Source organism: Fringilla coelebs (assembly GCF_963513975.1).
Source record: "Fringilla coelebs genome assembly, chromosome: 20".
Classification (NCBI taxonomy): Eukaryota; Metazoa; Chordata; class Aves; order Passeriformes; family Fringillidae; genus Fringilla; species Fringilla coelebs.
Genome location: NC_140046.1, coordinates 11,103,357 through 11,120,894, shown reverse-complemented (window position 1 = coordinate 11,120,894; position 17,538 = coordinate 11,103,357). Strand labels below are relative to the sequence as shown.

Below are 17,538 nucleotides of genomic sequence, written 5' to 3'. Positions count from 1 at the left end.
ATTAAAGGTTTCCAGTTACTGCCCCAGGAACCTTCTGTAAATACCCTGGTGTTTTCCCAACATCCTTCAGCTCTCCACCAGCCGTGCTGGGTCAGCTCCATGCTCCAGGTGGGCAGTGAGGGCTCCAGAGGACAAGGCACAGGAGATGCTGCAGACTTGTCCCCACCCTCAGCGATGCTCCTGCTGGGAGCTGTGGTGGTGTCTCTCACTCGGGCTGGGGAGGGCAGATCTACCCCATGAAGCAAATACGGCTCTTGCCAAGCTGAGCATCCCCTTCCACAGCTGATCCGGCCCATTTCCATCTTTCCCTTTGCAGAGAGGCACCTTGCAGGCTCACTCATCAGTCTGTATTCCATTGCCTCACTCTGTTTGTCATCTTGCTTGTCTCCAAATATCCTGGGAAGATGAGGAGAGAGCCTGTCCCCACATGCAGGGCGCCCAGCCAGGCAGGAGGTGGGAACCTGGTGTTCTGACAGACACCAGCTGGCCTGAGAGGGGGTGAGCATCAGCTCCCTTGGATCCTGTCTGGCTGCTCAGGGAATATAACTTGTACATGGATGCAGGAGCACGGTTTGCCTCTGAGCTGTCCCCTCTGACTGTGCCTTCAAGCATCCGTGGGTTATGCCTGGAGATCCGGCACCTCCAGCCAAGTGCTCCCATCCTGCTGCCGAGGCACACAGTGCCAAAATGTGGAGAATGTTCTGCTAAAAGATGAGTTTAATGAAAACAGAAGAATTAGTTTGGGATCTGCTTTGATTATTCAAATGTTTTCAATGAAAGATTTTTCCTTTCAGGCAGCTGGACACCTGTGTGCCTTAATCCCTTTGTCAGCAAGCACATATCAAATTATTTTAGACTCTCGGGGCCTATTTTGAAATTAATATAAGCAAAAATTTCCTAAGTCAGTTTAGGATCAGTTTAGTTTAGGTAATGTGTTTTACAGGGGACTGGTAAGGGCTGAAACTTTTCTACTGCTGAGAACCAAAAATAACTCCAAAGCCAGGTTGCTTGGTTTCTAGGAATCTAATTCTTCCTCAGAAGTCTGATAAAAGATCCTGCTCTGCCAGCTCATGGCCAGCTGGAGGGAGGTGGGAGGTTACAGTCATGCCAGTGATGCCCTGGGATGCAACATGCTCCTAAAAATGGTTTCTTACCCATTTCCCACATTCCAATGACGATGAAAAGAGAAAGTCATCTCTTCTGGCTCTTCCCTCTTTTAGGAAGGGAGGTGGAGTGTGTCTCAGAGGAGGAACCATCTTCCCTGGGAGGTGCCTTGAGACATGAAGATGGCCATGGAAGAGTGGGAAAAATGGGCTGGAGCATCTCTGGGGGGATTAATTTAATTACACAGCAAAGTGGTGGTGTAAGTAGGAAGTTTTCCCATCAGGTGGTTTCAGAATTCCTGACCCAGCAGGCAGTGCTTGGAGTCAGTGGGATTTGCCATCTGAAGGAGTTTGGTTGATGTTGCCCTGTTTTACATAGAGGGATATGATTGAGGTTTTCTATGAGTCCCCCGAAAAATCCCGGGAGAAAGTGCTAAGTAAAGCAAATGCCCAAAATAAGTTCCGTCAGAAATAGGGAAATTCTCTGTCTTGAATGAAAGGAGAACCTGGTGAGACTGGCTGATGCAAGGTGCTATTTATAGCAGGGTTTAATGCTGAGGAATTGGGATTCACTCAGAAAAGGAAGTCATTAAAGATGTCCTGAGTTCAGAAATTGCCCCTAAGCCAAGATTCACCAACCCCTGCAGCAGCTCCATCCATCCTGCCCCGCTCCAGCTCCAGCAATGATGACATTCCACCAGTGTCCAGAAGTTTCACCCCCACCATTCTTCACATTGCTGGAGAAATGCTGGAATTTTTTAGATGATGTCACATCCTGGAACTGACTCCAGTAAGAAGCTGTGGGAGTGATTGGGGACCATCTGTCTCCAGTGTGGTGGGTCCAGGGGAGAGCACGGCCACCTTGGCTGATCACCTCTGGCTGGGTCACAGAAAACTCTTTGTATTTCCCCAAAGTCATGTCAGGACAGGAAGGCAGCAATAGCTGATCAGAAATGTGTATCTCGCTAAAGGTCCCATTCTTCTCCAGTAAAGGCGTTTTGCAAAATAAAATATTCTAGGGAATATTCTTCTTTCTAATGGCTGATACCTCCAATTTTTCCTGGCCTTTCTTTTGAAGCAGAGCAAACCAAAGAGGATGAACTGTACAGTGTTTCAAAGCAAATTACGGTGAAATAAAAAAGCCTCTTTGCTCCACACCCCTCTCCATTCTTGGCATGAAAAGAAAAGAAAGAAACAGGGAAAACCTGAGGTTTTGCAATTTTTGAGCCTTAGGGAGGTGACTGTGGGGCTGTGTCTCTGTTTCACCCTGACTGCTGGCTCCAGGGGCTGGGACAGACCCAACCCACCCCCTTCAGCATCCCTCAAACCCCATATGTCTGAGAGGACCAGACAAAGTGTCTCTGCTGGGGCTGCATCCTCTGCCCACCTCGCTCAGATCATTGTTGAGTCCCCCAGAAAGAAGCAGGGAGGATCAGGCTGAAAATTCAGAGCTCTGCTGGGATGGAAACTAGAAGAGGGTAGAGTTAGAATAGATACGAGGAAGGAATTCTTCTTTGTAAGGGTGGGCAGGCCCTGGCACAGGGTGCCCAGAGCAGCTGTGGCTGCCCCTGGATCCCTGGCAGTGCCCAAGGCCAGGCTGGACAGGGCTGGGAGCACCTGGGACAGTGGGAGGGATCCCTGTTGATGGTGGGGGGATGGGGAGGGTGGAACAAGGTGCTCTTTAAAGTCCCTTCCAACTCAAACCACTCTTTGATTCTATGACTCTATGAATATCAAACCCACTTTTAATGAACCCAGTGGGCCTTGCCTGCTCATTATAATCAAGGAAAAATAAAAATAAAGACGACACAAATAGTTTCAATTTTCATTGGTGCTCCTGCTGTGCAGGGTTCTAGGCATTTTTGGGTGGGATGGGTGGAGGCAGCCCCAGGGAGCATGGGATGTCTGGCTGATCCCCACAGGTTAGAACCAGGTTAGAACCACAACCTCCCCTGAGAGCAGGGATAACCTTCAAACTTGTGTCAGGGCTATTGCCACAGCTGGAGGACATCCCTAATCATAGAATCATGGAATCATTTAGGCTGGAAAAGCCCCCTGAGGTCATTGAGTCCAACCATCCTCCAAACATTACAAGAGCCACCACTAATGCAGGTCCCCAAGTGCCACATCCCCACATCTGTTAAACCCCTCCAGGAATGGTCCCCTGGACTCCCTTGCCCAGTGCTGGCCCCTCTCTGCAGGGTCCTGGCAGGGCTGTATCACTGTGGGGATGTTGGAGCCCCATGGGAGGTGTGAGCCCCAGTCCCACAGCGAGGTGTGAGCTCTGCAGCTGCCAGTGAACACCATGCTCATGTGCTGCTGTTTACTGGCCTCATGATTTATTAAAAGCTGTCAAACCACTTCCCATGCCTGGGGCTGTTTGGAGGTAGGGGTGCTCGGCAGTGTTTCTCTGAGGTGCAGGTCCTGTCCCCGGTAATATGGAGGGTTTTTCCACCCCAGACGGGTTTGTGCCCTTCAAAGGGGATATTGTCTGGCTGCCCCAGCTAGCACAGGCTGTGCCTGGCACCCGCATCCCCTGGGAGAGAGGGAGGGCTCAGGGAGCTTTGGCACTGCTCACTGATTGTGCCGCAGCTCCACAGCCTCTCCTGCATCCCTTCATGGCCCTGCAGCCTCCCCCTGCGGGCCCCTGCATCCTTCCACAACCCCCATGGCCTCTCCTGCATCCCCCTACCACCTCCTCAGCCACAGCATCCCCATCCCTCCATAGCCCCAGGGCTCCTGCATCCCATGGGGACCACACAGGGTCCCACACGTTGGGACTTGGTGGGGTCAGTTTGTCAGGGGGAGTAGAGGCACCTGGGCTCAGTCAGGGAACACCTGAGGGACAGTCCTTTGACCCCCAGAGCACCTCACCTCTGCCCCAGGTGAGGCCACCAGCATCTCCCAAATGGATCATCCCACTCCCCAGAGCTTGCATCCAATTGTGGACCTATGGAAAGAGGAGAAAAGTCTACAGGCAGTAATAGGGATGGAATAATAATCCTTCCTGTGCTCCAAGGTCCTTCAGTGCCAGGGCTGGGGTAGTGCAGTCCCCACGGGTGAGCTGTGCCACAGGGGGAGGCTGACAAAGTCCCCCACCAGCCTGGGGAGAGCCCTCACCATCACCCATGGGCAAAGTACCCCCATTCCCCTGCACTGGGTTCTTGGCTTTGTGACCTGTGTCTCTAGGCAAGGGCAGGATTTCAGGGCAGCTTGAAGGAGTTTGAAAACTTCTGGGCTAATCCTTGTCACTGTTTATATCCCAGGGGTGAAGACTCAGCAGCCCCATAACAGCCTTTCCTACATGCTTCTCCTTTGAATAATTTTAGCTTTCTATTTCTACCCTGCCTGCACCAAAACAAACCTCATACCCCAGTCGAGTGAGGCTAAAGTGGTAAAGAATGGCTTTTTTCCAGGAATAATAAAGGAAGCTTGGGAAGGGTCAGCTAATAAACACTTAAACTGCAGGAACTGCAACAGCAAAGAGCTCTGGGATTTGCCAGAGAAGCGAAAACCAGTGGACAGAAGCAGAAAACCGAAACCAGAAAACAGAAACTGGGCCCAGAGGTCCGCAGGGGCGGCTGGTCCGGGCTCACCGCGCAGAGCTCCGGGCGGCGCCGGTGACTCAAACAGGAGCGCGGCGGGCGGGGGTGACCGTGCCGGGCAGGAGCTGCCCCCTGGTCCGGAGGCTTCCCGGCATCCCGGGGCAAGCGACATTCCAGCTGACAAAGCAGCTCCGTGGGCACCCACTGCTGACAAAACCAAGGGGCTGCAGCTGCAGCAGCTTTTTGCAGCACCTCCTCCTGCACCTCCTCCTCCTCACGTTCAGTTGTGCTTTCTTTCCCCACGCCGACCATCTCAGAGCTTCCAGGTAAAAGACAGAGCTGCAGGTCCATCGCAGCCACCGCACCTCCCCACACCCCCCGTGCCTCACGCGTGTAATCAGCCTCGTGGGTTGTGCCTTGCGGGCGGCAGCTGGTGAGCAGAAGGTGCGAAGTTCCCATGAGCAAAGCTGTCACCTGCTGGTGACAGGGTGGTGCCAGCCACAGGGAGCCTTTCTGCAGCCACAGCCTTTGTCACTGCTCCATTCGGTGCTGCCGTTTGTCACACTCCAATGTGAGTTGCAAGAACAGAGGAACATAAAACTCCCACTGTTGGTTTCTGAATGAATTATTTCCGTGGCAAAAAGCCATAATTTGGTTTTTTTTCAGCAGCAATTCAGCCGCAAGCTGGAGCCACTTCTTGTTCTGTGCTGAGCTGATCAGTCTAACCAAGGGAACCAAGAGCTGATCCTGCCAGACTTGGTTCTTCCTGCCAGACTTCCACCACCTTCCCTGATATCCTTGTCAGGACTTACAGAGACTCTGCTCCCTCTAAAAGCGCATCCTTGGCCTCTCTGGTGAGGTCTCTGCCCAGATGAGGATGTGCCACAGCCAGCAGCACCCGGGATGTAATGCAGGACCAGACCATGAGGGAAGGAGGGATGCAAAACAAACCCTCCCCATGGGATAAGCATGGGAAGGAGCAGACCAGGCTAAGGAACCTCCAAACTTCTCCTTTCAGTCCCTGCCAGGGACAAGCCAGCTGGTGAAGGACCGTGCCTCCATTGCTCTCATGTGCAGCTCCAGGGTAGCCAAGCAGAGGGTTTAGAGTTCTGGGAGAGAAAATCCAGACTCAGGAACACAACCAGAGGTCTGAGCAGCCTCTCTGCAGTGGAGAGGTCTTTGACTGCGGGCCCAGAATGTGACAGGACATCAGGAAGCCCAGGTCATCCCTCTTCCTGCTCCCCAAGGAGCTGCCCTGAGTGGTTGGCCTGCTGAGACTTGGTCTCTCCCACATCAGGCTGGTTGTCCCCCACTTTCATCTCACCTCTTTAGCCAGAAAATCTGTCTTGTACCCAGTGCATCTCATGGAGGGAGTGCCTGAGGCTTGCCTCAGGTCTGGCAAACCCCTTCTGATAGTGAACTCCCTGCTCCCAGGTGAAATCCTGCCCTTTGGGAAGCCTGTGATAAAGGGTGGGTTAGTGAAACAGCAGTGAGAGAGGCTGAGAATGGGCTGGACACTGTGCTTGGAGGACTGTGATCTATTGCACAAAGTCCAGCTAAAGGCCAGTCAGCAGCAGGGAAACCCAGGGATTGATACTGGGTGGTCTTTAATATGTTTGTGTCCTGGCTGATGGGACAAAGGTCACCCTCAGTGAGCTGGCAGGTGACACACAGTTGGGAGGATGGCTTGTCACATTAGAGGGACATGCTGCCATCATGGAATCATGAAATGTATTGGCATCAAAGAGACCTTAAAACCCACGCAGGTCTGTCCCCCGTGCCATGGGGAGGGACACCTTCCACTGTCCCAGGCTGCTCCAAGGCCTGTCCAACCTGGCCTTGGACACTTCCCAGGGAGGGGGCAGCCACTGCTTTCCCCTGGAAGCAAGCTGCTCCAGGGCCTCACTACCCTCACAGAGAATTTCTTGCTAATATTTAATCTTAATCTCCTTTTTTTTTTTTTTTTTAGTTTAAAGCTGTTCTCCCTTATCTTATCACTTTTGGCCTGTGTGAAATCCATGGAGATCTCATCAGGATGGAGAACCTCATGAAGCTCAAAAAGAAGTGCAAAGTCCTGACCCTGTGAAGGAACATCCCCAAGCACCAGTATATGGCAGTGCTGACCGGCTGGAAAGCAGTTTGGCACAAAAGGACCTGGGGCTCCTGGTGGACACTAGACTGGACATGAGCAGCAATATTCCCTTGCCACCAAAATTCCATCAGGCTCCTGGGCTGTATGAGAGGAACATTGACAGCAGGTTGAAGGAGGGGACCCTTCCTCTCTACTCAACATTGGTGAGGCTGTTCCTCAAGTCCTGGGTCTAGTTCTGAGCTCCCCAGGATTAGAGGTGTATGGACATACTGAGACAGTCCAGCAAAGGGCCACGGAGATGATGAAGAGAGAGTGGCATTTGTCCAGGGAGGAGATGCTGGTACAGTTCAAGATGGAGAGGGCTCAGAGGATTCTGTCCAATGTATGTGGAGCAAAGTAGATGCAGCCCAACTCTCAGTGGTGGCCACTAACAGGACAAGAGGCAACAAGAAATTCTATTTAAACACCAGATAAAACTTTATTGCGCTCTGAAGCAGGCTGTCCAGAGAGGCTGTGGAGTCTCACAGCCCACTGGACGTGGTCCTGGGCAGCGCCTGCAGGCACTGGGCTGGATGAATTCCAGCCTCAGCTCCTCACCAGCCCTGTGGGTTAGGCTGAGTGCTTTGGGTGGCACAGAGCCCTCAGTGCAGCTATCCCTGAGCTCCGGGGCAGCAGCTCAGCAGTCTCTGGCAAACATCCAGCACACAACGGCACGAGAGCAATTCTGTGCTGCCTGTTGGGGTTTTTTCCAGAATTGCATAATCCTATGCAAACATTGTCTTTCCCTTCACAGCCTCATAGGGAAACCCCCCTCCATTGGGACCATTCTCCTTTTTGTGGCCAGGCCGCTGGACACATTTAAATTCCTTTTGATTAGAACAAAAAAATGAGAGCCGAGTCACTTGGCATTGCGAGGGACCATATTCCATTCTACCTCCCTTTTTTCTGTTTCCTCTAATTCCCTTCAGCTATTTCACTTTCATGTCATCCTTTATCATCGTCTTGGAATTTCCATTTCGGCTGCTCCCAGCTGCCTCCAGGACTTCCTTTTAAAAGAGGGCTGAATCCAGCTGTCCCACACTGAGCTGCATCTTCCAGAGCTTCTGCTCCTGCTCTGACAGCCCTCACCTGACGGAAAGATGAAGGTCTCTGCAGCTGGATTGGCTCTTGTCCTCATTTCAGCCTCCTTCTCCCAAACCTTCTGTGGCCCAGGTGAGTCCTGCTTTTTCATTTGTCAAGGGAAAACAGATTTGAACCTTTCCTATTATTTCTCCACTGAGCTCCCATGACAGACAGCTGGGAATTTATCATCATTTGTGCAATTCTCCACTCTGCCCAGAGATCAGCTGCATGTAGGAACCCTGGAATCAGAAAATCATCTATCCCTCTGTCCATCCATCCATCCATCCATCCTCCATCCATCCATCCATCCATCCATCCATCCATCCATCCATCCATCCATCCTCCATCCATCCATCCATCCACCCATCCATCCAACCTGGGCTCAAAGTACTTATTCCTGGTTAGAACTGAGAGATTTCCCCCCCTCTGCCCTGTGGCTGGAGCACTGGGGAAGTGAAGCTCTAAGCAATGGCAGAGTGACAATCTCACAGTACCTTGATACTGCTCAGGGCATTGGACCAGATGATCCCCAATGTCCATTTCAACCTTAATTATTCCCTAATTTCTCACTCCCTTCCCTGTGAGCGCAGATCCCAGAGCTCACTTTGTCTTCCTTTGCCTCTTCCAGCTGGACTCGACATCCCAATCTGCTGTTTCACATACAGCCAGCACAAGCTCCCACGGAAGCTCATCCAGCGTCACTACAGCACCAGCAGCAGCTGCCCCCGGCCGGCCATCGTGTGAGTGCCAGCGTGGGACAGGGCAGGGACCAGCTCTGCACAGCAAGGGGGGCCTAGGAACAGAGCAGGGAGAGGGGAATAACAAGGAGAAAGGGCTCACACAGTATTGCTGGGGATGCTCATATGGGCATTCCCAGGGATGCTCCTGCAGGAGGGGAGGAAGGGGTGGGAGTGGGGAGCATCACAGCCAGCTGCTGCTTTCAGCATCAGCACACGGGAAAACTTCTTGCAATGCTCAGAGCTGGGATCCAAGCTCTCCTGGGAAGCAGGTGTGAGCAGAGATCTGACACGTCCCATCCCTGTTCCACAGGTTTGTCACAAAGGAAGGCCGCCAGGTCTGTGCCAATCCTGAAAGCATCTGGGTCCAAAGCTACCTGAGAATTTTGGAGCAGAACTGAGCCAAGCAGTGTGGCAAGAGTAGCTGCTGTCATGGACAAGTCATGTTATCCTGAGCTCCAGCCGTGGAGGAGGACCCTGGGACAACAGGAGCCACAGGAGCATCTGCAGGTGTCCCCAGGGACTCCTGGAAGGGCACCTTGTGTTCAGGCCAGCTGGTCATCCTTGGCTTGCACAGACCAGGCTTCAGCCTCATCCCTCTGCCCCAACCCCAGGCCCATGGGACTGCACCTTGGCTGTTGTATTATTTGAAGTTATTTAAGAAATCATCATATGGGGCAGTCAGTCCTTTTTTTCTGTGGATGATGATATTATTTATGGGGGGGGTGACAGGGAGGGTAATTCTAGGAGGGTGACCCAATGCTGAATGATGGGAAACCCTGGTTTATACATGTCAACTCATGATTCTGGAGAATAAAGAACTTGGAGAAAACCCTTGCTTTGTCCCTTTTACGTGCCTCTGTGGTGTTCACCAGCACACACAGAACAAACCTCTGAGCCATTTGTGTCTCTATAGGACACATGAAGATGGAAAATGGTTTGAGGCAAGCCCATAAAGTTTCCATACTGCAGACTCAGGAACATCCTCCAAAACCTCATTCCCCCACAGCACACACCCCCAGTCCCCACATCCTCTACAGAATTAGAGGTGTTTGTACCCACATGGGGGACTTTTACATTCATGAATCTGCTCTCTACACTGCCAGGCACATTGCACACATTTGCTGCTCCCAGCCCCACACACCCCACATCAAACTGATACTTGGGTGTGCAGCGTTGAGACCAGCAGTGCTGGAGAGGGACAGGGACCCCATCTTTCATTCTGCCTGCCCCAGTGGGGATTGTTCCTCCCTTTCCCACCTGTAGAACAAGGGGAAAGGCCCAGCTCCTGCTGTAGGGGTAAAACAACCAGCAGAAAACCTGCTGCCATTGTTGCCAGGATGCAGCTTTCCATGGTAGCATGAATGGGAAGGAGCAGGTCCCAAAGGCACAGTGCTGGGCACACCTTGTCCATGGAGATCGTGCTCAGGGCTCCTTGACATCTGCACTCTGTGAAGAAATCCCAAAAGGATTTGGGCTGTAAAGGAACTTAAAGCTCATCTCATTCTACCCCTGCTGTGGGCAGGGACACCTTCTACTGGACCTGCATGGTCCAAGCCCTGTCCAGCCTGGCCTTGGACACTTCCAGGGCTGGGGCAGCCACAGCTGCTCTGGGCACCCTGTGCCAGGGCCTCACCACCCTCACAGGGAAGAATTTCTTTCCAATGCCCATTCTAAACTCACCTCCTTCAGTGTAATACCATTCCTCTTTGGCCTACAGCAACAGGCCCTGCTGAAAGTTTTGTTCCCATCTTTCTTACAGACCCCGTTTAACTGCCCCCACAGCATAGTCCAGAGCTGACATAGCCTTGCCCACATCTCATTCTTCCTAAAGCAAAAAGCCCTTTCTCTTAGTGTTTCCACACACCCCCCCCCTGCAGTTATAGGTCAGATTTGGCAACTCTGAGGCTGGGAAAGCACCTCTGTGTTGTCTTGTGATTTCTCTCTAGTCTTGTGCTTTCTGGGCAGGAAAGCTAGCTGTAGTCAGGAGGGTCATGGACACCCAAGAAGCAGCATCCCAGCCAAGGGCAGCCCAGCCCAGCACCATTCTGTGTCCCAGGAGATGGTGCTGGGGCCATACATGGAGAGATGAAAATCTGCAGGGGGTGTATCCTGAGTGTGGCTGCCTCACTGTGCTGTGAAACCGTGGAGCAGGGTGGTGGGTGGGGAGACAGGAGCAGGAGAAGACCATGGGTATGGGGTGCTGGATGTCTCCTCTATCCCTGAGGACATCCCAGCCCCAAGTCTGGCACTGCAGACCAACTACAGGAGCCCCAAATTGTCCCTGCTCTGGGACTCTGAGCTGAGAGGTGATGGAGGATGGATGTTTTCGAGAAAGGGAAGCTGAGGGGAGTACTGGGGTTTATCCCATGCCCAGGATGCAGGGACAGGATGGAGGGGCTGGATCATCCAGTGCTGCAGCTGCCTCCCCTCAGGACAGTCCCTGGCTGTGTGCCCAGGCACTTGTGGGAATTCCCCTCTCCAGCCTTTCTGGTTTCAGTTTCCAGTTGCTGGACTTAGGGAACGTGTCCTTCCCTGCCTGCAATGGCAGAAGGCGTCAGGAGATCAGAAGACCTTCATGGTTCCATGGACAAAACACTGGATAGCCTGGTTTTCTTTGGCCTTTTGGAGACCATGAACCCTGTGGCTGTTCCCTCTCTCCCAGCTTCACTTGAAGAAGCCCTGGGAGGAGAGAGGTGCCATGGAGACCCTCAGTCCCAGTGTCTACATTGTCTCCCTGCTGGTCACTGCTCCCAACTCCATAATGAACATCCTGGCATGGCCTCTCACTGCCACTCCTGGAGAACTGATGGTTTGGCCTCACACCTCAGCATCTTCAATTTCTGTCTTTTCAACTTGCACTGGCCACTTCATCCAAGAATCCTTTCTCCTAAACCCACCCACTTATACATCCCATCACTGGTGCTACCCTGTGCCAAGTGGGGGCTGGATGGATCAGGCTGAGCACAAACATGGTCTGTACATCTGCCCACACCCTGGTGGGAGCTTGAAGGTCTCTCTGCTTGAGCCTTGTTTTGAGCCTTGTTTCTGCTTTTCTTTCCCAGTGCTGCTCTGCTCCAGGTGAGTCATAGAATCACTAAGGTTGGAAAAGACGGATTGTGGCTGCAGTCATTCCCCCAGCACTGCCAAGACCACCCCTAATCCATGTCCCTAAGTACCACATCCACACATCTGCTAAACGCCTCCAGGGATGGAGACTGCCCCTGCCTTGGGCAGAGGTGATGGTGAGCAAGGAGAGGTCAGGAGACAACCTGAGCATCTGCAGGTCGCTGTGGCACCAACAGGGCTTGGGACTGTTTTACAGGCAGTTTATCTCACACTGGTTTTCTTGTCCCTCATAACCAGTTCTGAGGGACACAGCCCAAATCATTCCCATCCCCTGCAGAGCTCCAGCAGGGAGGTGGGACCAGCAGTCTCATTTTCTACCCACAAAGTTACCAGCCAGTCAACCACAGGCTGATAAAGTGCTTTTGTTGGTTTTACTTTGTGCTTTTTAAAACAGAAGTCTTGTTTCCTGCCCCAGGAAGCTGCAGAACAACAGTGAATTGGTGCTTGTCTTGCAATAAATACTAACAGAGCATCCCAAGAGCTAAGCCTGGCTCAGGCTGCATTCCAAAGGAGCCTGTGCCAGGGATGTAGTCCGGGCCATCCCCCTTTCCTCTCAACATAGGGACACCCCTGAATCCCCACGCTGAGATTTCCAGGCATTCCTTTGCCAAATCTGCAGTGGCACAGCCCCCAGCCTTGGCTATGATGTGATGGGGGAAAGGGATGGGAAGAACTTCTGGCTCCACATCAGCACAGAGACTGGGAGGTGCTGGGAAGTGCTGGGGCTGCTGATGCTGTGGTGCTGGGATCAGGGAGGCCAAGCAGAAGGGGAGGCTTTTAGACCTAAGAAGGCTGGGCCAGTTCCAGCTGAGAAGTTGGGTTTTTCCCTTACATCTCCAAAAACAGTTGTAGCGGGGTCCCCATTTTCCAAACAGGAGGGGAGCAACCAGTGATGACACAGAGAGAAAACAGCTTTATTCGTTGGCACCAGCACAAAATAGCAGTTTGAGAATAAGGCTGAACACTGTGGTTCCACAACAAGCATCCTGTAAGTAACCAGGGTACCACTTCCTTCTCTAGGGACAGATCTTACTCACAGCATCTACTGCACCGTTACAAAATTCAGTGGGAAAACTCATCCTGGGCTCATAAAACAGCACTCAGACCTAATTCCAACCCACAAATAGCTCTGGGATGAAATCCCCCTCTCCTTCTAGCAGTGGAGGCACAAGGTGGGGCTCAGTTTAGCTACATCACACAGCAGGGCACCCCAAGATGGGTCTGCAAGGCCAAGAGGTCTTCAGCATCAGCATCTTCTGCCCTAAGTGAAGCTGAATTATTGGATAAATGACACCTTTGCAAGGCAAAACAAACTTCCAGGGTCCCAAGGTGGCTCAGCAGGTCCTGGTGCTTGTCAGTAGCATTTCTAGGTCTGTGACAAACTCTCATGGGTGGTCTGGCAGGACTCCTCAGCTTCCAGTGCTCACTGCAGCTCCAGGCTGTTCACGTACTCCTTCACCCACCTGGCATCAGGGTCAGCACAGATCTCCCTCTTCTTCCTGGTCACAAACCTGGCAAGTCATGAGTTCAAGGGTTACAGTCCCGGGGGGAAAAGGGGCATCAGGGACAGGGGTCATGTTATTGGGTTATCTCTCACAAACTCTCAAGCATCCTGGAGCTGCAGAGTGTGCTAAAACCCAGGGGGAGATCAGGGTCCCTTGGGAGACCCTGCCATGCTCAGATATTTGTCCCCTTGTCCTATGCAGAGGTGAGCTTGGGTGCAGTGTGGAATGTTGTGTGGATTGAGTTCATCAAGTTCTGGAAGGTCCTGCTGCCTTCTGACCCTCCTTCCCATGCCTTATTCCCAGCATCAGGACAGTCCAAGGACACCAAGCACCACTTAATGCTCAGCTGAGGAGGGTGAGGGCTTGCACACTGCACAAGGAACCTGGGTGGCTTCCCCCAGGTATGATGCCTCACAGCATCCTGCTCCTGGCCCTGTTAGATGTGAAGCCAGGAGCCCAAAGGCTGGCAGAGCCTCCCCTCAGGGCCCAGTGCTGGTACTTACACAACTGCTGGCTGGGAGCACTTGCTGCTGGTGTAGAAATACTCCTGCACATGACTCTGGGGCAGCTTTCGTGAGGTGTAGCTGAAGCAGCATAAAGCCATGTCAGACCCCACTGGAAGAGATCAGGAAATCCAGCCTGAGACCATTACTCAACAAATTGTACATTCCTGGCTGAGAGCACAGGCAACCACCTCCTTAATCAGCTGAACTGTCCTTTCTCCTCCCGTTTTCCCTAAAAATCAGCAAGAATTTCCTGTGAACACAGAAGCTTGATAAAAAATATTGCTAGGATTGTTTGTTCATCCAGGGTAAAAATCCCTATTGTTACCCTGTGTCCATTCCTAAGGGCCAGCAAGAAAATGAGGGGAGAGGAAACCTGAAAACTTTTATACCAGTAAAATTCATCCCTAAGACAAAAGGATATTAGAAAGAAAGACCAGTCCAAATAAATTAGGAGAAGTTATTCAAACAGGTTTCCAACATTTGCAGCTGACTTTTGTGAGTTCTGCTCCAAATTACAGGCAGTCAGAGCAAAAGTCCACTCCAGGAGAGCAGAGGGATGCTGTACTCACATGGAGCAGGAAGGGCCTGAGAAAAGAGGTCAGCAACCAGGATGATGGAGAGGCAGAGTGCGGAGATGTTCATCCTGGACAGGGATAAGCAGAGGCAGGATCAAGAGCAGGTTCCTCCTGGCCTTTTGTGAGGTGCTGGCTCAGTCCTTGCTTTTTATAGGGACAGTGGCCAGTCAGTCAGATTTGAAAGCAAACGTGGAATTTCCAAAACATAATAGAGCTGATGTCGTGGCACCTTTGCCCCAGAAATACTGAAAAAAAAAAAACCAAACCAGCTGGCTGAGGAAGTAGCAGAATAGCCTTTGGGTGAAGAGAGGTAAGTGTGAGCAAATCAGCCTCCAGTGACCAAGACAGGATATGAAACCACCCTTGAGCAGCAGATTCACGTTTGCATCATCCAAAACAACTCTGCTTATCAAAGTCTCCTCAGCATCCCCATCAAAGCACCAGGAGGACCCAGCTCAGTCTCATCTTCAAGGAAGCAGGCCTGGGGGTCAGGGCTGCTCAGAATGTCAAATGGAAGGTGCAGGTTCCACCAAGGGTTCCCTTCTCCAGTGGTGGGTCTGGGAAATGTCCAGGGTGGGAACAGGGGGTCAGTGAGGGCAGCATGGGCAGCAGGAACACTCACTCTGGAGACTGGCTGTAGATCCAGGCTGGCAGCCTTGGCACCATCAGGCACAGAATTCTCAGTGCTGTGCTTCCAGTGTGGGGCTGTGCCCTCCAAACCCCTTCCAACAATCCCAGTAGGGGCTGGGCTTGACTGGGAATCCTGCCTGGACGGGCTAACTCTACAAAGAGCATGTTCTCTGAGTGCCAGTGGGTTTGGTTCAAGGTGGGATGCAGAGGGCAGAGCAGGAACTTCCCCAGCCCAGGGAGCTGAGAGGGACCAACAGACTGCAGTCCTTGGTGCCCACCTGCAGCCACGGAGGTCGTGGCACAGACTGCACAGAGGCCCCTGGCTCTGCCCTTGCTATGGTATGATGGGCTCCTCAGGTTGTGCCAGGGAGCATTTCCCCTTTTTCCATCTCTCTACTTTGTGACTGGCCCCCATTTTGCCAGCTCACAGCCTGTGGTTCCTCTGGGTGTTTTCCAGCCCAGCTGCTGCTCACAAGGTGCCACGAGCTCGTGTTTCCCAGATTTCCTCACTGACCCTCGGCCCCAGTGCTGCACCAGGGCTGCAGAGAAGGCCTGCTCTGCTGCCATTCTCCTTTTCCCACAGTGGCCTCATGGGTCTGGGGGAGCACTCAGAACCTTCCCAGTGTACCCTCAACCACAATGTCCCCATGGGTGGGGACCAGGGCTGTGCCAGGGACCCTGCTGGGGGGAGCAGGAGCCCATGGTTTTTTCAAATCATCTTCCCAGGAAGCTGTCCTGAGGACCCTGAGGACTCTTCATGAGCAGGAGCTGGAGCTGAACCGAGTGCCTGACATCATGGGGTTGTCACAGACACAGAGTGGTGGCATTTTGGGGCAGCACAGCAATGTGCTGCAGGTATTCAGGCTTTGCGAAGGACACAACCTCAGCTGGAATTTGCCAAGGGTCTCTCCCTGTCTGAGATGAGGAGACAGATTATTTATTGCTAGTGCCATCCTGTATTCTAGAATTGTCATTTGTCTGTTGGTCTGGCTAATTGATGTGAGCATTGCTTATGCCCCAGATCCATGCAGGGTGTAAAGTAAGGCAGTGGGACTCACCCTCATCTTCTCAGCAAAACAACAACTGCACTTTGTGCTAAGCCTCATCCCCACTGCCCCAAGGCTGATCCTGGGGCTGGGATTTCTCTTTCCAAGGAGCAGTGCCTGTAGAAAAAGTCTGTTTTATGTCCCCCACCTGCCTTGCCACACGGCCCTACAAAGAGCTCCACAAAGCAGCTGCCGTGCTGCGTCACCTCCCATCGCCTGTGGTGAGTGGCAGAGATGGAGACGTGCAAATGAACCTGTTTGGTGTTCCCAGATCTGCTGGCAGATGAAGGAACTGTTACTGCCTGTGACATGAGATGTGACAGGGCCAGATCAAGATCTCAGAAACCACAGAAAGATTCTGATCTACCAACCGCAAGGCAGCCAGAGCTCACACTCTGTCATGGCTGGTAAAGGCAACCGAAACCATGACATCTGATTATTGCTCTCACAGCTCAGAGTGACTTCTCCTCAGCCCTGCACAGCCTCTCCCTTCCCTGTCCCAGACATGCCCAAGGACTGGCCCAATCTTGTAGGATCATCACACAGCCCAGCCTTGCCCCTCGCTCAGGGGCTTTGGCTGTGCAGGGTTTTTGAAGGTGCATTCTGCAGTCCTGGTCCTCATAGCAGAGATGCCAGAGGTCTGGAAAGATGCCCGGTCATTTGTCATAGCTCCATCCTTTCTCCAGGGTACATTCCCCAAAGCTGCCTTCCTTCTCCTTCTCCTTCTCCTTCTCCTTCTCCTTCTCCTTCTCCTTCTCCTTCTCCTTCTCCTTCTCCTTCTCCTTCTCCTTCTCCTTCTCCTTTTCCTTGCACGGCAGCTCCCCAAGGAAAGGTGTTGGCAAAAGCAGCAGCTGGGATCCACCAGGCTCTGCAGAGGAACCTGGGCAGAGATGGTGCCACCACAGGGACCCGGGGGTGGCCCAGAGTCCCCCTGGGACCTCTGACCAGGTCATGGAAGGGCTGCAGAGGGGGACCATGGTGGGGTTGGCCTCAGATGGAGACGGGATCTGCACTGGCCATTTTTTGGAGCTGCATGGGACAAGGCAAAGCACAGGGAGGTTTCTGCAATCTGTGTGCCTTGATCCCTGAAAGCCGGGGAGGTTTTCTCTCTGTCCATTTACTTCCCCTCCCAGCCACATGTGAGCATCCAAGGACCACCGGGCCCTCTGCTGTCCTCCAGGGGAAGTGTTCCTGGAGCCCTTCCACTCACCTCCACCTCAGCCACGGGTCATCCCTCTGCTGAGGAGCCCTGGAGACGCCCCCGTGCTCCCCTCTTGGGGTCTCCTCCCTGCACAGCCCAGGAGCTCCATCCTCTGTGTCAGTGCTCCTTCCCCTTGAATCAGAGCCCTGCTGTGCTGTGAGCTGCAGGTGCAGCTGACACTTGTACTGTCCCCTTGAGCCCCGGGCTCTCCCTTGTGCTTTTTGTCCTGGGCAGGGGTCTACAGCTCTGCAATGCCCTGTCTTTGCTGGTAGCAAATCCTTGGGGAGTGGGGGGACCATTTCCAGCCCCTCTCCATCCCCCTGTTCTTCAGGAAGCCACTTTTTGAT

At 52.8% G+C, this 17,538-nt stretch overlaps 2 protein-coding genes across 2 annotated transcripts; one reads left to right on the top strand and one right to left on the bottom strand.

The window, feature by feature from the left end:
- Positions 1-7,879: 7,879 nt before the first annotated feature.
- LOC311161363 (C-C motif chemokine 4 homolog) lies at positions 7,880-9,000 on the top strand (the record flags this gene model as incomplete). Its single annotated transcript, XM_084218872.1, has 3 exons — positions 7,880-7,952; positions 8,491-8,602; positions 8,913-9,000. 3 exons carry the CDS (start codon positions 7,880-7,882, stop codon positions 8,998-9,000), a joined length of 273 nt encoding a protein of 90 aa, XP_084074998.1.
- Positions 9,001-12,859: 3,859 nt separating this feature from the next.
- Positions 12,860-14,381, bottom strand: LOC311161511 (C-C motif chemokine 5-like; the record flags this gene model as incomplete). The annotated part of the gene is made up of 3 exons (XM_084219128.1): positions 12,860-13,239; positions 13,737-13,848; positions 14,309-14,381. The coding sequence occupies 3 exons, from the start codon at positions 14,379-14,381 to the stop codon at positions 13,152-13,154; spliced, it is 273 nt and encodes a 90-aa protein (XP_084075254.1). The 3' UTR covers positions 12,860-13,151.
- Positions 14,382-17,538: the final 3,157 nt, after the last annotated feature.